General features: G+C 29.9%; 1 protein-coding gene across 1 annotated transcript in view; it reads right to left on the reverse strand.

The window, feature by feature from the left end:
• LOC111713061 (myocyte-specific enhancer factor 2) overlaps positions 1-19,952 on the reverse strand; it is a 45,815-nt gene that overhangs the window by 2,966 nt on the left and 22,897 nt on the right. The window contains exons 3-8 of the mRNA XM_023487852.1: positions 9,078-9,193; positions 7,820-7,987; positions 5,738-5,899; positions 5,154-5,417; positions 1,733-1,879; positions 226-328 (exon numbers count right to left, since the gene is read on the reverse strand). Of these exons, the coding sequence (XP_023343620.1) occupies positions 226-328; positions 1,733-1,879; positions 5,154-5,417; positions 5,738-5,899; positions 7,820-7,987; positions 9,078-9,131 (898 nt within the window). The 5' untranslated portion in view covers positions 9,132-9,193. The remainder of the gene's footprint in view (positions 1-225; positions 329-1,732; positions 1,880-5,153; positions 5,418-5,737; positions 5,900-7,819; positions 7,988-9,077; positions 9,194-19,952) is intronic.

Genomic DNA, 19,952 nt, shown 5'->3' on the forward strand with positions numbered 1-19,952 from the left:
TACCTGATATATTTCCTGGGGAAAGATGATTACTATCTACCTGATATATTTCCTGGGGAAAGATGATTACTATCTACCTGATATATTTCCTGGGGAAAGATGATTACTATCTACCTGATATATTTCCTGGGGAAAGATGATTACTATCTACCTGATATATATCCTGGGGAAAGATGATTAATATATACCTGATATAATTCCTTGGGAAAGATGATTACTTTCTACCTGATATATTTCCTGGGGAAAGATGATTACTATCTCCAGATCTAGAAAATCCTTCATTATGTCCGGATCCATTCATTCTGGGCGACATGGGTTCTGATTTAACCTAAATGAATTATAATATTGTATAGACCTATGCATCGAGTCAAGAATAGACATAGAAATGCAGAAAAAGCAATATACATAAATCTTCTGAAAAGGTCATAATTTCTTTGAGTTGGAAAAATATAAGGATTCGAAGATAAGAGTTTGTGTCCTAGACTGAATTCCTTTGTTCTCCAATTCTATGTATTTGCCTGTATATGGCGCACAACTATACATGGTTAAGAATTTATAGAAATTATTAAAACTTGCAGTTTTGTATTGCTTCCCTCCTACATTTAAAGGAATGGAGTATTACACAAACTTAAGTATTTTAATCCCTATATATTTGAAACCTTTTGGTGTAAACCTTTGAAATCTTTAATATAGATTATTTGATCTAATAGAAATCATAGTTTATCAATCAATGGGTTGCAAAGATATAGGGTTTAGAAAGTTAGAGTTTGTGACAAAGACGTAATTCTTTTTTAAGAATGGGAAAATACGTGGTCATGTAATTCTTACAATGAGCCGAAAAACTAAGAAAATAATATTCAAAAATCTTATCTGATATAACGGCAAATATTAATTAAAATTACATGTACACCCACTGTCGAATTGTCAATTTTTCTACAAAATGTAGAAGCTAATATTTCATTTTGCAATATTGCATATCTTGAGACTGGACTTTAGGGAGAGATACTTGAAATGCATATATATATTGTATATATATATATATATATTGTATAGATATATATATATATTGCCCTTTAAACAATTAAATTGGAATTAGGGAAACAACTTTTCCAAGTGTCTTGAAGAGATTATAGTTTAAGGAATAAAATAAATACTTTGTACAATGTACAATTAAATCGTTGGGTTTAGCGGAAAGTGAAATGATTTATTTAAACATTATATTAAAATATAAATTTCTATGAGATGTATTGAACAGACCACAAACTTATATTGAAACTTTTAGTAACATTTTAAACTTGGATACATATTTAGGAATGAATTTAAAATTCAAGTTTATTTTTATTAAAATGTTGTTATAGGGTAAAATTATACCAAACATTCGAATTTGTCAAGAACCGTAAAAAGATGTTTTCCAACTTCTGAAGAAAGGAGAAGAATTTGAAAACTTGTTGATTTTATGAACTTTATGTAAATATGGAAATTCTCGTATAAAACTGAGAAATTAAAAATAGTTTTCTTAATATTAAGCACAGTTAGCTTACATTTAAAAATCATAAGACTAACTTTTCGTGGGAAAAAATAGAAATATGTTAAAAAAGTTTGTGGCAAAGACTTAATTCCTTTGTCAGGATCATTATTTTTTGGAACATCTTTCACCGGTAATATTGGCTCAGCTGTGTTTTGAATTCCAAATATTATGTGTTTAGTAGTGAACAATCCCTTTTGGACAAACCTTTGGGCTGTGGTGAGCAGGGGAGAGCGGGAGCTGATGCTGGTTTGTGTGGTTCCATTGATGAAGGTTGAGGGATATATCGGAGAATTCTCCGGGTCCCTGATAGGACTGGAGCCCGGAGGAGTAGTTACCGGCTGGAATTCCATTCTGAAATTAAATTCAATGTTTATTGTGTCCTTGGACTTTAACCACACCTGGAGAATTGGAGTGTACAATTACTTGATGCGTTTATCTATTCCACAGATTTAAAAGATAGGACGATATCTAACTCTTAAAAATGTTCACAATAAATAAAAAAGGAGTCCTTCTATTTTGTAAATTGTTCAATCAATCAATTGTAAATCTACGAACATTGTGTCGAGAAGGATTTTGTAAAAATGTTGTGTATTTTTTAAACAAATATTCCATAATAAAACAGTAGCTGCTACATTTCATGTCATATCTGTGTAATCTGTGACTAGATATCATTATATTAATCCATTTTCTGGAACTAGGTACCGAGGCCATTATCCTGAAAGAATTAGTAATGGATTATCAAAAATCCATGCACTCCATAATTTCAGTAAAAATTAGACGTAGTTTTCAAATGATAATTGAGATCCAGAGAGCTACAGGGTGTCCCACATCTTTAAAATGAGATTTTAGGACTTGTCAGAAAAATAAAAAAGATGAATCATTTAAAAAAATGTATAAGGCTAATATAAATGTTTTCTTGCAGAAAATACTAGGTTTTTCGACTATTATTTGCGTATTTTTGCATTAAAGCTTGGAGATAATCTAATATGATATGGGACGCTCTGTATAAAAGTTATACATCAATCTACTAGACTTTGATTTTACATAACTAACTAACTTTTCCTTTTTTATTGACCTAAAAAATTTAAGTTTTGAAACTACAAAGATTTGTTTCAACTTTTTCTTCAAAGTTTCCGTTATTTATATATTCACTGTATCACATATTTATATATTCACTGTATCACATATTTATATATTCACTGTATCACATATTTATATATTCACTGTATCACATATTAATATATTCACTGTATCACATATTTAGGGGAACTAAATCAATTTTATTCGAAGATACAAAAAGTGCAATTACAGGGGACATTAATTCCAAAACTAACACTTGGCCCATTTCTAACACTGAGTGTTAGAAATGGGCACAAATTGAAAGACTGGGGTTTAGGATCCCGGCCCATATCCAGAGTAAAAGTCAATAGTAAGAATTATAACCATCATTTTATAATGCATCATGACAGACAACAGTTCCGAATTTTAAACTATTTTCTTAAATCAAAATTAGAAAAGAACTTCTTTTTAAATTAAAACCCTTGACCGTTTTCAAGTCAATGTCAGGTTTTCCCTTTTCGAACATATCCTGAATTTGAATCGTTGTCGCGTTTTCAAGACAAAACCCACTTCCCCGTTTTTGAGCATAATCCGCAATTTAAAACATTAAACTCATTTTCATAACTTACAAAATAAATTACTGAAAGTAAAAATTATTCTATGAAGCCTAAATTAACTGCTGAATCATATTTAGAATCTAAGTTTTCACATTTTATTTGTTAAATAACAGAATAAAGTTGATTTAGTTTCTTGCATTTCAGTTAAATCTACATTGCAAAAACAAAATAGAATTAATGTTTTGATTTCTCAATGCCGTAATGTTTTTGATACAACAGAACAATATGGTTTATTTTCTATTTTTTCATATTTTATCTTATCAAAAATTTTTTTTTTTGTGAGGCAAGTGCGTAAATACTTGAAAATTGACATTGATATGAATTCGAGTAATTGCCTCAAAACCAGGATATGTTTTAAAACGCGGCATCAGCTGAAATCCGGTAAAAGTTTTTAAAATAAGGAAATGTTCGAAAATGAAATCAAGTATCATTTAAAACTAGTTCTCACACAAACTAGTTGACATTTCTTGTTTCAATGAATAGTTTTAGCCATTTTTTTAAATGTACGGTATAGTTTTGTTTAACTCGGCTTTTATTCAAAGATATATACTCTTGAAAAAGATAACTTGCAGATTTAGCCCATTTCTAACACTCAGTGTTAGAAATGGGCGAAGTGTTAATTTTGGAACTAAGAAGTTGAGTCTTTGCCACAAACTCAAATTTTCTAATCCCTATATCTTCAGAACCCAATGTCGTAGACCTTAGATATTTCAAACTATAAATGCTGTTCCATAAAATAACAAAAATTTGAAATATCAAAGATGTCCACCATCAGATTGCAACGATATAGGGATTAGAAAATATGAGTTAGTGGCAAAGACTCATTTTCCTTCCCCTGAATTAGTGATTCACGGTGTTCCATTCCACGGGAAAATATTCAAAGATTATGATTAGTGGATTTCTGGAGCAAAAACGTGCAAAAAGATATACGGAGATTTATTTAAGATTTGAAACCGTTTATTAATTCTAGGTTTGAGCACTGTAGTACAGAATATTATTTAAAAATGTTGTATAGATAATTGATGTAACTTTAAAAAAAAATAAGATATAATTCTGAACAATGTCGTTGCTGCCGGATGCGTGAAACAATTTATATTTATTTTTATTCTTTATCATATTTACTTAGAAATCTTTATCTTACTTTAGATATTTCTTGATATGGTTTATTTAAGGATCAATTATAAAGTTCAAAACTTCGTTAGTCTTTTTGACGTAAGTCGATGTGAAGAAATCGGAATTGAATACAGCAACATTGGACATTTCTGACAAATATGAGAATGTAACACATAGATTAATTTGAAATGACTTTTCAAAATGTTTTGAGATTTTAAACTAAAACATGTTTTATAAATACTATTATAAATACTATTATAAATACTATTATAAATACTATTTTCTGAAAAGAGTTGAACTGATTACAGGACGTGTCCCACGAAACATGACAGTTAGTAAATAGTTTTGAATGTCGTCTTCCATGAACTGTATTTTAGATATTAAAGGCTGTTTGCAGTTTTTTTCGTTTAACAAATCTTTTGCTCAAATATATTTTACTTTGAAGGTAATTTTACTATAATATGTCTCCTATATAATATTTTTATTATTGTCTTTGGTATTAAACAACTTAACAAATTATGGAAGAAGACTTTCTAAACTAATTTCCAACTGTCATGATTCGTGGGACACCCTGTATTTCAAACTACAAGTTCAGGCGAATCAAATAATTAAAGTTTAAAAAAAAGAAGCGGTTTACAAAAAGATTAAGGATTGGGAAAGTATTTAGTTCCTTTAAAGGAGAAGGTTCAAAATATTTGCGAGAAGAAAAACTACATCAAAGAATCGAATGACCCCCTCCCCCCTTAAAAGGAGAAGGTTTAAAATATTTGTGAGAAGAAAAACTATATTAAAGCATCGAATGACCCCCTCCCCCCACCCTTGAAAGGTCTGCTTACCACGCTTATCTCCGGCTCTGATCTGGGTTGAGAGGATGGGATGACAACCCTGAGGTTTGAACGAGGAGGAGACGGCCCTCGTCGCTTCGGAGATATCTGAGGGTTTGGAGAACTAGAGGACGGATATGAGTTCCCGGAGATCTCAAGCATGGCGGAGCCTGGTCTAGAGGAGCCCTGGAGCATAGAATCTCCGCCTTCATATCCGCCACAGTTGACTGGTACACTGACCGGCATACTAAACCCTGACGGTTGGCCTCCGCCGCTCTAATAATTAAACATATTGATGATATTTTCTTAATTTTAGACAAGTTTGATAACAAAGTTTGATAACAAATGGGTTTAGGTAATATGGACCCTGGCCCCTTATATTTCTTGGAAACCTTTAAACCATTTTCTGAGAAAAATTAATGTGCATTTTCTTGTTTTAAATCTGAAAATTGATAACTTTAAATCTTTAAAAAGTGATTTTTTTCACTTTCTAAGAAAGAAAAAGACGACAGTTAAAAAATGTCGAAGGGTCATCGTTGTAAATCTAAGTTTGTTTAAAACTACGTTAGCAGTCTCTTTAAAAAACTAAAAATTACCCTGGCACTGTTGATCTGGTTCCTCTGCATCATAAGGTGGAACTCCTCGTCGATCTTGTTGTACTTGGCCTCCGTTCTCGGAGTCAAACTGTAGTCGCCGTCTCCGTCGCTATCATCTCCTCCGGGGCTACCCAGACCTATCTTATCCTTCTTACTTAACGCCTGAACAAATATTAAACCGGTTTAATATTGTATTTGGCGGATTTTCATGCTTTGAATTGGCGGATCGAGGGATTTGATTAAAATAAGACTCAACTTTGAGACTAATTTCCACCAAAGCCAACCAAGGTCGGTTAATTTTATTGGGCCTGAAGTTGAGACTAAGAGTTGGCAGCGGTCGATGACACAAGCTAATTCTTGAGTTGGGCCTAAGATTGAGACTTAAACCTGGGTTAAGATTCGAACCGAATTGCTTTTAAATCGCGGGCTCAGATTTTATGAATAGGAGACAGTGTAAGCATAATTCAGCTTAAACCGGAGCTTTTAATTAATTCTGATCCCTATTATATTTATTAATATTTAATAGTTTTATCTTTGCAACCTGGTTGCGTAAACCTTTGATATTTAAAACTTGGAATTTTATAAGATCAAATTATGCTTAGTTTAGCTCATTTAACTTTATAAATTGAGAATGACAATAAAAAATAAAAATGTGTAATCTAAATCTAATTTCTAGAAATATTTAATTGATGTACTCACGAATTTAAATGGACATTTTACGTTTGTTACAAGGTTTCTCAAAAACAAATTAAAAAAGATCTTATATATATATATTTTCTGTTGGATCAAATGGTTTAAGTTAAATGACAAAGGTTTACATCATCAGGTTGCAATGATATAGGGATTAAAATATAAAAGCTTGTGACGAGTGTTTTAGATAAATTTGATAAATTATGGGGGCGGATACATTATTATGAATTATGAGTCCGAATTTAATGAATTTGAGTCGCGTCTTAAATCCCCCCCCTCAACCGGTTTCAATTAAGCGCCGGCTTGAATCTTGAAACAATGAATACGATTTTAAGAGGAACCTATCATATTTGAGCGCCGGCTTAAATTTAAGCCTCGGCTCAAATTCTTTAAGTTCGGCCTCTGGTATATTAATTTCATCCTCATTATTTGTAATCATGAAACAACATAAACTATTAATGTAAAATTTGTAAAAGTACCCGGCCGCCGAATTTCAAGCAGATATAGAGCAAGCTGTACAGTTGTACATACAGACTATATAAGGCAGAACGGGACAGATGTACATACAGACTATATAAGGCAGAACGGGACAGTTGTACATACAGACTATATAAGGCAGAACGGGACAGTTGTACATACAGACTAAGGCAGAACGGGACAGTACGCCTAAAAATTAGCTTTTTATGGAAATTATAGTGCGACACAACAAATTTCGGAATTTTATTAAGTACGGATGATGTGAAAAGGTTTCTGGAAATCATATAAAAATAAATATCGTCACTGGGCCATAATGTTCAGATTAACATCACACTTTATAGATATTTTGAAATCTAGTAAAATTAAGCGTATTTTATTTTTCAATATTCAGTCGTCTTCATTTTCCCTTTTGCGATATTTGCGTTGTAATAAGTTTTGTTTTATTGCACATTTAATGCAAAATTGATGAGAATGAAAAAGTAACCAGTTTAACACAACGCTTTATGCATTAGTTAACAGAGGTAAAAAAGTTTAACTGAAACAATTTCATTTGCTCAGTGGTGTGTCGATTCACGCAATGATACACTAATCTTTTATCTGATCAGTGGTGAATAATGTATCTTAATTTGTGTGACTGAAAGTTGATTTTCTTCAAATACGATTCTCCATAAACGACTTGCGCATTTATGCTGAGGAAACAATGACGAAAATAAACCAGATTCAACACGTTTGCCGGAGTCTGTTGTGAATTGAACATGCAACTCTTTTTAAATGGAGGGTAACATATGAAATTACGTCTATAGTTTCACTGTATTCTACTGCTGCACGGTACTACCTTGTCCATGTCTATGCTAGTTCTACTCCTGTATTCTGCTGATGCACGGTACTACCTTGTCCATGTCTATGCTAGTTCTACTCCTGTATTCTGCTGATGCACGGTACTACCTTGTCCATGTCTGTGCTGGCGTACTGGTAGAGTTTGTTGGAGGAGGAGAAGATGATGAGCGCAATCTCACAATCACAGAGTACGCTAAGCTCGTACGCTTTCTTCATCACACCAAACTTACGCTTGTTAAACGTAACCTGGGAAAAAGTAACCATATAATAAAGGAATTGAGTTTTCGCAACAGACTCAAATTTTCTAATCCCTATATCTTTGCAACCTGATGGCGTATAACTTTGATATTTCAAACTTAGATAATTTGATCTAACAGAATTCATAGTTTGAAATATGTAAGGTGCTTTATTGGATTGAAAAGATATAGGGACTAGAAAATCGGCGTTTGCCGTAGTCTTAATTGATCCTTGAACAGTTTTACCATAATTAGAGTGGAAGGATCGGCAGTGCCATTTAAATGAAAAAGAATGGCTTCAAGGATTTGCTGAGATATGCATTAAATCTATTTCTTAGCATTTTGACCGTAATATTCCACGGGCAGCCGTGGTACATTTGAATTTCCAAGCCGGGTCAACCTTTCCGGTCCCAGTTTTTACTGTATCGCCCGGACATTGGGTAAATAAAGCAGACACCCAATAGGACTAGTCGGTGCAACAAGGTTGACGCAGTCAGACTTTAGGTTGAATTTACTTTTACTAAAGGGTCAGAGGTGCGTGATTCTCTTTTTTTGCCTGAAAAAAAATATTTAAAGCCCACTGCATTATTAAAGAAAGTAAGTTTTAGCCCTCCCCAAATTTTTTTTAAATCTCGGAATGTTTAAATCTGATGAGATAACAATAACACACTAAATCTAACAATAAAATTAACTTAAGAAATACTCCTTTAAATTTGTTTAATTAAACGTATACACAGACGCTGCAAAGAATCAATGAAAAAAAAACTAAAATTTTCATCTATGAGCAATTCTTTTATAGGTACTGAACACTTGCCCCAAACATTAATTTAGCTATAATGATGATGTAAAGATTGAAAACTAGAGTTGTGTTTAGAAAAAGGTTTTTGCGCTTTCACTTAATTTTTTTCTCTCAAAAATATCTTTGGTAGATTTTACAAAAGACAAAAAAGGTTAATTCATTTTATTTCGAAAGGGGAAATGGAAAAATGTATTTGCTTTAGTCATAAGTAATTGAACCTTTGAAATTGTAATGGATTAATGAGATATATTAATAATAAGCAAACTATTTAATTTTACTTTTAAGAATTTTTAAATTTCACCTGTCGGTTTCTTTCGTCCGTAATCCGCGAAATTTGTATTTTTTTCCGACCCATGGTGGGGGCGTTGTAGGACAGTTTCAGGGATAATGTGCTGGCTGACTATATTCTCAGTGCATCTAAATAAATATAATTTTTATTAATGTTGAATACAAGAAATGTGACAACTCAGTTTTAAATAATCTTTATATCAATGATTGATATATGTAAAAATATCGCACACTGAAATACTGTGCATTGTACAATGTTTAGTAGAAGAATGAAAAACTTTAACAATTTTTTTAAACACTTTTCTTCTGGAAAATTCAAGTCTTTAAAAACATTAAAAAATCATATTCAGGTTTTATTCCACCCCACAGAGAATATTCAGATTCGAAACCATTTTTCAAAATTTTTTTTTTCTTTTTTTATGAAAGCATGTGTAGGTGCAGGATAATGATAAACAATTGTCGTTTAACACGCATAAGGAAAATCATTATTAGCCCATCATTAATTTTAATTGTAAATGTTAGAATATTTAAAAATATCCAGCAGCATGGTGTATATCAAGGTTGTCAATTAATTGTTAAGAAATAAGGAAAATTATCTTGCGTGGGCAAAGCAAGAACGTTAAAAAATATCAAGGACCTAAAAGTTATTTTACGAAAAGATTTGTTTAAATAGTTTTGGTTATAAACTGTAAGCGGAGTGTATTTCTTCACATATACGCGAACGGTGGGTTAAATATCTTCACATATACGCGAACGGTGGGTTAAATATCGAGTCGATAATTCTTATAATTGATAGAATATGTCGTCTTCCACTATACTACGCATGCCTCTATTTTTTTTAATTGTTGTATCACTGAAAAGGTAAACTGTAAATCTGAATGTATTTTAACCTTTGTACCATTGAAAAGGTGAACTTCTGAACGTATTAAAACCATAACAAATTACAAAACACACTTAAAAGAATAAGCAAAGATGACATTCATTCACTTGATATCGGTAAACACTCTCTAACCACAGATTAATATTTAGTCTGCTATACAACTTAGACACATCGATCAGACTAAGGAAAATGAAGTTTTTTTTTTACTTTTTCGTGGGGAGGGGGGGGGGGGGTTGTACATAAGAGAAATCACCGCAACCCTTTACCCACCGTTCTAACGCCTAATATAATATATGAATCATCCCATTGTCTTTGGATTCTTTTAATAGCAAAGATTTCTTAGTCTATGGTTGAAAACTCTTGTTGGCATTAAATTAATTAAAAATCAACTTAATTATTAATTCTTTCTTAAATTCAAACACGTTGTCTAATAAGAGATTAGTTAAATTCAAACATGTTGTCTAATAAGAGATTAGTTTAGTTCAAACACGTTGTCTAATAAGAGATTAGTTTAGTTCAAACACGTTGTCTAATAAGAGATTAGTTTTGTTCTTCAAAGAATAACTTCTAAATCAGAATCCAAACTCAGTTTTTCTACGGAACTGCCGCTGTATATTTAAATGATGCTATATTTAAAAACTGGGGGATGCCATTATTACTTTATCTTATAAATAATGCTTAAATAACATTTAATTCTGGCAATTTCTGCCAATGTTTCTGCAGTAGAAATCTGATAATCTTGCTTTTATAGAGAAACCACGATTGAAAATAATTAATTCTAAAAGATTAACACATAAATATTTTATTCATTCTGGATCAGACGAAGCTTTAAAGGGTAATATTATGGAGAATTGACTAAATTTACGCCTACAGTTCCTTTAAACACTCTCCGCTCTAGACTAGTTTAGAGATTTTGGGACGGGGGGGGGGATGCAAATATACAGGTGTTAAAGAGTTGGAGGAGGAGAAGATGATGAGCGCAATCTCACAATCACAGAGTCCGCTAAGCTCGTCCGCTTTCTTAATTTAGAAAGATTTGTATTATACTGTGCAGCATGATGAAGAATATGGGGTGTAGGGTTCAGGGTTAATATCCAGGTTGTATTCAGGACTGCATGTAAGTTTATCTGCTCCGACCTCATCTTACACCAGAGAGGGAGAGAATACTTATATCGTCCTTAAACCTTCAGTTTATCAAACAAATATTTTAGATTTTTAGACTTTGAAACAATGGAACTCAAATTTCTTAATCCCTATATCTTTGCAACCTATGATGTATATTTGATATTTCAAACTTTTAATTCTGTTCGATGTCGATCAATAGTCTAAGTTTAAAAAAAATAATAATTGATTTTTCTTGAATTTTTCCCCCAGGGGTTATGCATGTTTTTATTTTTTGTTTAGGGGGGAGGGGTTTATTTTCACTAAATAAATTAGGGAAAATATATGATTTTTCTGGGAAAAATTAATAGAGCAAAAGCATCAAAAACGTTTTAAAACTTATCCTTTGATGTCAAATTTTTCATATTTTCCCCACTCGATCAGAATAATCAAAATCATATTCTTCTAGCTACAAATCTTAAATCATGCATGATCAATTATTATAATTCAATGTTTCTTTGTTTCTTGAAAATTCATGACCTGAGAAGCCCAGGATTTTCTCATTATTTAAAAATGATTATTCATAAATCCGTTTTAAAATTTATGAAGCTCCCAATATTCCAGGTTACTGATGATCTTTAATATAAAAATAATGTAAAAAAATATGTATGTGACGTGTGTATGTATATTACCTATCGCCGACTAACCCGTAACCCTTTAGAGAAAAAAGTGGCCCCTCTCGATTCCCTCATTTTAAGAGTTTTTAAATGGACTGTAAGCGTAATTTCAAGGGAACCACCTTGCAACGATGGCAATGCCAGATTTACAATGGGGTACCCTTGAAACTTTTGTCGATCAATTATGAATTACATTTCAATTTTTTTTTTAAAACTATTAATGTTCCTTGCGCATTTCTTGTCTATAATAAGCAATGGAGAAACTCATAGAAATAAACACTTTTCGAGTCAGAAAAACGACAGTATCTTTAACGTATTTTTATCAGACTTAGATTTCAAGGGTACTGTTGTAATGCTGACATTGCTATCCTATCATGGAGAAGCACTTAAAATAAAAATTACAGTCACTTTGATGAAATTGGTTTCTGCAGTCCGTGAACTGTTTCTAAAATAATAGTGGCAACGCCGCCGGCCGGGAACTTTGGCATGTTACAAACAATTTTTAAAATCTAAATTATACTTAACCATTTTGATAAACATGAGTAGGAAAAAGCAAAAAACAGTAAACAGTTTTTGTTGACGTATTCTATCAACTAACACTAACTTAACGTCAGCTGTCTATAATAATAACAAAAAGTAGGCTGTTATTTTTTTCCAAGTTTTCAAGCTTTATCTCACGGATTTAGCATGAACCGGACAATTACGTAGTATATAATCAAGGACAGAGAGAACTAGAATTTTGGAAATCTGAAAATTCTTTTTAAGAATTATTTTTAACCGCGCTTTTGAATAAATTTATTTTTATATTTCTTTTAAAACTTTCCATTGATGCGCAATAAAGCAACATATTTTGATGGTTTCTTATTGATTAAAGGGTCTGTAAGCAGTGGTGCAACTAGGGGGGGCGAACTGAGTTTTGCCCCCTACCTCTCAGCATATTTCGTCCCCTCTCCCCCCCCCTCACTTGACTCCAGCATGATCATGATTGTACACCATCTTTTATAAAATTTTGCCAATAAAAAACAAATACCCAAACTTTTCTTTGGCGCTTCGCACATAATTTCGAATATGATTTCTAACTGGTTTCTCGTTTTCGACTTCAAGAAAGCAGTCATTCTTAAATTATCCTCTCAAAAAACTTGTACGTTTATATGTTACTTATCATGAGTATTTTAAGGATTATATCGGACTATTAGGACTTTTGCAGACTATAAGAGGAAAAAGGACTTCGATCAGAAAGACTATTAGTATTATTGATTATGGACGGACTAAAGAAAGTCAAGTACTGCCAGGATCTACTTAATACTTAGGACTTCACAGACCTATACTATTAATCTTAAGGACTTCACAGACCTATACTATTAAGGGACTATTAAGGGACTATAATATGACAAGTGAATTATTTACTCACTTTACTCACTTTATATAAATACATGACTAAACCAGGGACTAACACACACTAAGATATACATGAAAAGAAACTAAAAGAACAGAAATTGTCGGCGCTTCGCGCAAATGTTTGATTAATTTAATCATGTTCTTCATTCTAAAGCTGTTGGAAGTATATTAATTTCAAACACAAGAACAAGCCATGAATATTATACGAATTTGTTATATTATTGAGCACAGAACCAAACCTTCAACAATTTTAAAATGCTGTTTTTTTTACTTCAAATCCTGAAAACAGCGTTTTCTTTTTGAAAACAATTTCGAAAGGGGGGTGGGGTAAGACCCCCATGTACCCCCCCAGCCCATCAAAATCAAATTTCGCCCTCCCCCTCACAAAAGTGCTAGTTGCCCCACTGACTGTAAGCGTAATTTTAAGAAACCCCCCATTCCAAGATCTAAATGGAACTGATCGAATCACAACGGTACCCTTGAAACCTTTATCTGATCAATATTGTTGATACAGTTGTTTTTCTAGACTTTGGAGGAAAAAGTCATTTTTGTAAAGAAACCACAAGCAAAATTAATTCGTTTTTTTTTTATATCATAAACATTGATATACAATTCATAAAGCTTTTCAGGGTATACCGTTAATGCCAACTTTGCCTGGAGGGTCACATTGAAATTACGCTTACAGTCCCTTTAAAGGATAAATACAGGAAGAAAATTCCAACTTACGTCTACAATATTCTTGTTTGTGAGGGATTCATGAGGCTCATTATATTCAGTATACTTCAGTAGAACCTAAAATTAAATAAAAATTATGATTAAATTCAGTTTTTTCTAATTCCTTTCTTAACAACCCTTCGTCTTAGACCTTAGATATTTCAAACTATGAATCCTGTGATATCAAACTATCTAAGTTTGAGATACAAAAGGTGTACACCATTAAGTTGCAAAGATATTGGCATTAGAAAAGTTGAGTTTGTTAACGAATTATGAACTGAAATTATAAATCATTATTGTAATCATTATTATTATTATTATTATTATTATTATTATTATTATTATTATTATTATTATTATTATTATTATTATTATTATTATTATTATTATTATTATTATTATTATTATTATTATTATTATTATTATTATTATTATTATTATTATTATTATTATTATTATTATTATTATTATTATTATTATTATTATTATTATTATTATTATTATTATTATTATTATTATTATTATTATTATTATTATTATTATTATTATTATTATTATTATTATTATTATTATTATTATTATTATTATTATTATTATTATTATTATTATTATTATTATTATTATTATTATTATTATTATTATTATTATTATTATTATTATTATTATTATTATTATTATTATTATTATTATTATTATTATTATTATTATTATTATTATTATTATTATTATTATTATTATTATTATTATTATTATTATTATTATTATTATTATTATTATTATTATTATTATTATTATTATTATTATTATTATTATTATTATTATTATTATTATTATTATTATTATTATTATTATTATTATTATTATTATTATTATTATTATTATTATTATTATTATTATTATTATTATTATTATTATTATTATTATTATTATTATTATTATTATTATTATTATTATTATTATTATTATTATTATTATTATTATTATTATTATTATTATTATTATTATNTTGAGGGGGAGGAGTAGGGATGAGTAAGGGGGAAAAATGTAGAAAGCTAAAAATGTTATTACTCCCGGAAGTTGTCTTACATTTGCTCTATCTACTGCCTGTATTTTTCCAAGCCAAGCATAGGTCAATTATTAATTATTACGAAAAGTAATTGAGTCTTTGACCAAAAGTCGAATTTTTACATCCCTATACCTTTGTAACCTGATGGTGAACATTGATTGAACTAAACGAATTAATTCATAGTTTGAAAAATCTTATATCTACGACAAAGCGTTGCAAAGATGTAGGGATTACAAAATCAAAGTATGTTTAAAAGTCAATTTCATTTTTGGCGCAAAAAATTCTACATGAAATTTCAAGCGACCCTTATTTAAAAAAGACAGACATTTTGCGGAGAAACAAAAACCTCAAATGGAAATTTACCAATTTTCAGTCAGAAAGAGATGGATATCTTATTCGTCCATAATTAGACAACTTTAACCTTAATTCATTTTTGAAATTATCGTTTCTTAAAAAAAGTCTCGCTTATTTTTGTTCCTGATTGTCTATATTTCTATATGATTTTCTATATTTGAGCGTTTTATAAATCAAAATCAATCTATAACTTACAACACCAAAAAATAGACAAAGAAGAAGGTAAATTTAATGCGACATCACTGGTACAGCTTTCTGACCTCGTAGCACCTCTAGTTTTTATTTTAAGCAGAAATATGAAAAATTTTGAAGGTCGTCATTAAATTCTTATTCTTAGTGGGTTACCCTGTATATACTATTTTATTAAGTCGACAAACCATACAGTACGTACACACTGTATGCTCAGGCGGCTCAGCTAAAAGTTAATTGTTCTTTAATACACAAATATATTGAAGAAATGGTTTCTTTTATAAACACCAGTATTAACTCCCCCCCCCCCTTTATACATCAAACATATTTATTTATTGACTTAACAAACTAAGCTAAGGGTTTACTTGTAAGGAGGCTATAGAACATACATCAAATATATTAAATACACAATTATTTCATGGGTCCAGTTGTAACCAAAGAGAATAGAATATATATTATAGGGGAATTTACTAGAAAAAGTGAAAAACGGCCATTTTGTTGTACTGTTTCCATACTGCAGGTGTACTTCACATATTTATGCTATATAACCTTTTTGGGCCCTGGAACATCATTTTATAGAAAATCTAAAATTAATGTTAAAAGAAAACCAAATTATGAAATAGGCTGGTTTCAAAATTGACCAATGATCATTTCTATGCCTTTCACTTTATATATATTCTATTCTCTATGGTTGTAACAGAAGTAATCTAACTTTAAAACTTTTGAATAAAAAAGGTAAACCTGAGATTATCTTTCCGCGCTGGGAGGTACCATGACCTGTAGGCTTTAATACTTTGTGGCTTAAAGGGAGGTGGGGGGTAATAAATGTCTAGCTTGGACAATTATTAGCTACAAAGGAAAAAAGCGCATTTAGAAAATATCAAAAATAAAAAACGAACAATTTTAGGCGACTTATTATCGCTTAGTTAGGATTTTTAAATCTAGAGTGTGTTTTAACCAAAAAAAATGTTGTAGATTTGGAATAAAAGGGGTAAATAAATTTAAGAATTTTTTTTAAATACAGTAAACGTAAAAGCCAAAAAATCTTAAAAGTTTATCAAATGAATCAAATGTGAATATTTCTTAAACATTACTTATACTGGCTTATATATATATATTCTTAAACTTGTAATATATGTATCTAAAATCACCATACTAAACGGCAAACTGTTACATTGTACCAAAAATGTACCAAAAATTAATAAAAAACGTACTCTAAGAACTAGAGTTAATCATTAGTCTGCAGGCGGATACATGAGATGAGATGTGTGGAATGCTTATATTACAGATTCTTACCATGACATAATTAATATGCTGTAGAAAAATCACATATTTGGGGAATAATATCAATTCTAGAGAACAAAAATTAGAAATTTGCAAGTTTGCAAATTCTTAAAATTTATCTTCATCTTGCAACACAAACATAAAGTTATTTTTTATTATTTAAAATATCGATTTAGAAAATAGGGTTCAGCTAGCTTTAAGGAACTGTTAAGGAAAAATTGAGGGTATAGGTATAAGCTTTCTTTGTCTGTATCACGTGACAATGATACTGCACTGCCATTCGGGAAAATTCTTGTCACGTGATACAGACGTTTCAATTATATTATCAATTATATCTATTCAAAATGAAAAATTATTAAATTCAAATAAAATTAGAAGCAAACCTAAGTTATTCAGGCTCCTCTGAGTTATCGTAGTTTTTAGATTGGTTGCGTATTTTCTAAAGATAAATACATATGATTTGTTCAAAACATAATTGATCATACCAAATCTGGTAGTTTTGGTACAACTTTAACACAGTTGTATATCAATTTCACGAGACAGGAACATCAGATAGAACTCTTATAGGTCTTACTCAACTCCTAAAATGCATAGGTTTCAGCCTTTAACCTCTTTCATTTTTCCTTTACAGTTCTTTTAAGATAAATGTAAAACATTTGATAACATTAATCCATAGAACGTTGTTCATTTTAACTTTTAATGAATTTATATTTTTGGGAACAAAAAAAATTGAATAAAAATTGAATGAAATTAAAACCGAGCCATTTATTAAGAATTTAGTTTATCAATTATTTGCAAAAATAAAAATATTATTGATTTTTTCGATGTATTTAAAAAAAAAAATCCTAATTCCTGTTTTTGATCTTTTTCTAAAAGTTAAGAGTTTAATTAAAAGATTAGTTTGTGAAGTGGGGTCAAAACAAGTCCTTTAAATATTAGATTAGATGAGACATAACGTATTCAATATTTAACAAAAATTACAAAAGTCAGGAATTAAACAAATCATTTCAAACATCTTAGATATTTAGTGTTTTAAATTAATTATTAATCCCTTTGACCATGGACCAAAAACAATTTTATAAAGTTCGAATTAGCGCTCCCGATCTGGTTTTATAAAATTTAAAGTTCAAATACGCTAAATTTATTGTTAGTAATATCAAACTTGCTGAAATAATTGCGAAATTTTGAACATTATGTTAGATTTTAAATGCTTTCAATAATCGATATGAAGATCAAATAGTTAGGGTTTTATTAAACAGAGAAATTTGAGTTTGTGACAAAACTCAATTTCTTTTAAGGAATCGTCTTTGTTTAATATACTTTAGATTGGCACAAAACAAAACTCAAAACTTCATTCATGATTAAAAAACCAAAAAATCTAAAAAAGTTAATTTATTTATGGAATTGACATCATTTTAAAATTTAATTTATTATTAATTCAAAACTAAACTAACAAAATGTGGACCAAACAAAAAAATATTGCTCAAAACAATGTAAATATAAATACATTTATTTTCATTTGATAACTTTCTGCCCCCCCCCCCCTAGTTATTGGTCTGACTACTGCTGACAATGTAAAAAAAAACATAAAGAATGAATAAAGACGCATTAAAAATTTATTATTTCGGAGACCTGAATTAGTTTCTACATACTAACTATAGATATTTATAAATCATGCATTACAAGGTTACAAGCCCAATGCTTTAAACATTATACACTACACACAGCGACCAATATAAAGTTATTTTTTTTTCAATTAATTTCAGTTTCAAGCGTTTTAAGCTTCAAGACGTTAACTCGATGTTTTGTAGCGTTTTAATTTTTATTTGTTTTGACGTATAATTAAAGCTATGTGATTTTTTAATATTTGACATGTTGATGTTCTAAATTAAAAGTAAAATTGAACGTTTTGTAACGTTCACATTTTAATAACTTTTAAAATGTTGGCACTTTCTAGCATTAAAATTTGGTAACATTTGACGTTTTGTAGCATTTATTTCTTGATTTCTTTAACGTTTAAACATTTTTCGTAACATTTGAAGTTTTGTAAAATTGACATTTTGAAACTTTTCACGTTTTGTAGCTTTGACAAAAGAATTGACTTTTAAATTTGACGAGATGTTTTTGATAAAATATTGGAAACCCTGAAATGTTTATGTAGATTAGTAATGATTTTTAAATTTTTTATAATTATTATATAATTTTTTATTTTATTTAGTTACTAATGTGATGACTACGTAGGTTATTACGTTTTTAATTTATTATTCACAAATTATTAATTAAATAACAAAAGCTCATTTTTTTTGTTAAACTCATTGTAATTATTGCATGAAAAGATCTAATTTAAAGATTAAAGATTAATACCCTTGATTGCAGGCGCTTTTTAGCTTTCTCCATGCATTCGCAATCATTTCTTGACATTGAGACTTTCCCCTGGAACAACTGTAAGGGGGGGGGGGGGNAGGGGAAAGAGGCACGTGCCAAATCACAGGCAGCTTTCGCAAACAAGCATTGAGCATGGGTTTCGAAATTTTCTTTTTGAGTTTGCATAAACTGCAATGTTGGTCACTCAAACTTAAACTCAAAGTTTCCAATCTGTTTATCTTATACTGCTTGATCAAACACAATTAAGATTTTGAAATATACAAGGTCGCAAAGATATAGGAGTTAGAAAATCAAATTTTGTAGCAAAAACTCACTTAAGAAACGAGTAACTTAAGATTAAGAATATAAAAACTATTCTTCTTTTTAAAAAGCTGTATTGGAAAAAAAGAGTTTAACTAAGATGAAATTAAGTGTGCACAATGGTTGTCAATGTAGATTAGGGTTTAAAAGACAAAATCAAAATTTAATCCCGACCTAATATGAACTAAAGATATCTATCATTAGAACAAAATCTATAAATAACTTAAAAACCACCCATAAAGAAAGATGTCTATCATTAGAACAAAAGTTAGGAATAACTTTAAAAACACCAGTTTTTCTTTTAATATTTATTTTTATAGGTTGATCCAACATTTTTATTAACTTTTTAATAACAATCTAATATCTGTGAAGATTTATGTTCAAGGAAAAGAAAAGAATAATAAACCAATGAAAAAGTTCCTGGGAACCAATATTTCTTTAAAAAAAAATTCTGCCAAAATGCTCATCACAAACTCTGATTTTCAAACCCTTACATCTTTGAAACTGCAAAGTGTAAACCTATGATATTCTTTAACTGTT

The sequence above is a fragment of the Eurytemora carolleeae genome, unplaced genomic scaffold, assembly GCF_000591075.1.
Source record: "Eurytemora carolleeae unplaced genomic scaffold, Eaff_2.0 scaffold1067, whole genome shotgun sequence".
Lineage (NCBI taxonomy): Eukaryota > Metazoa > Arthropoda > Copepoda > Calanoida > Temoridae > Eurytemora > Eurytemora carolleeae.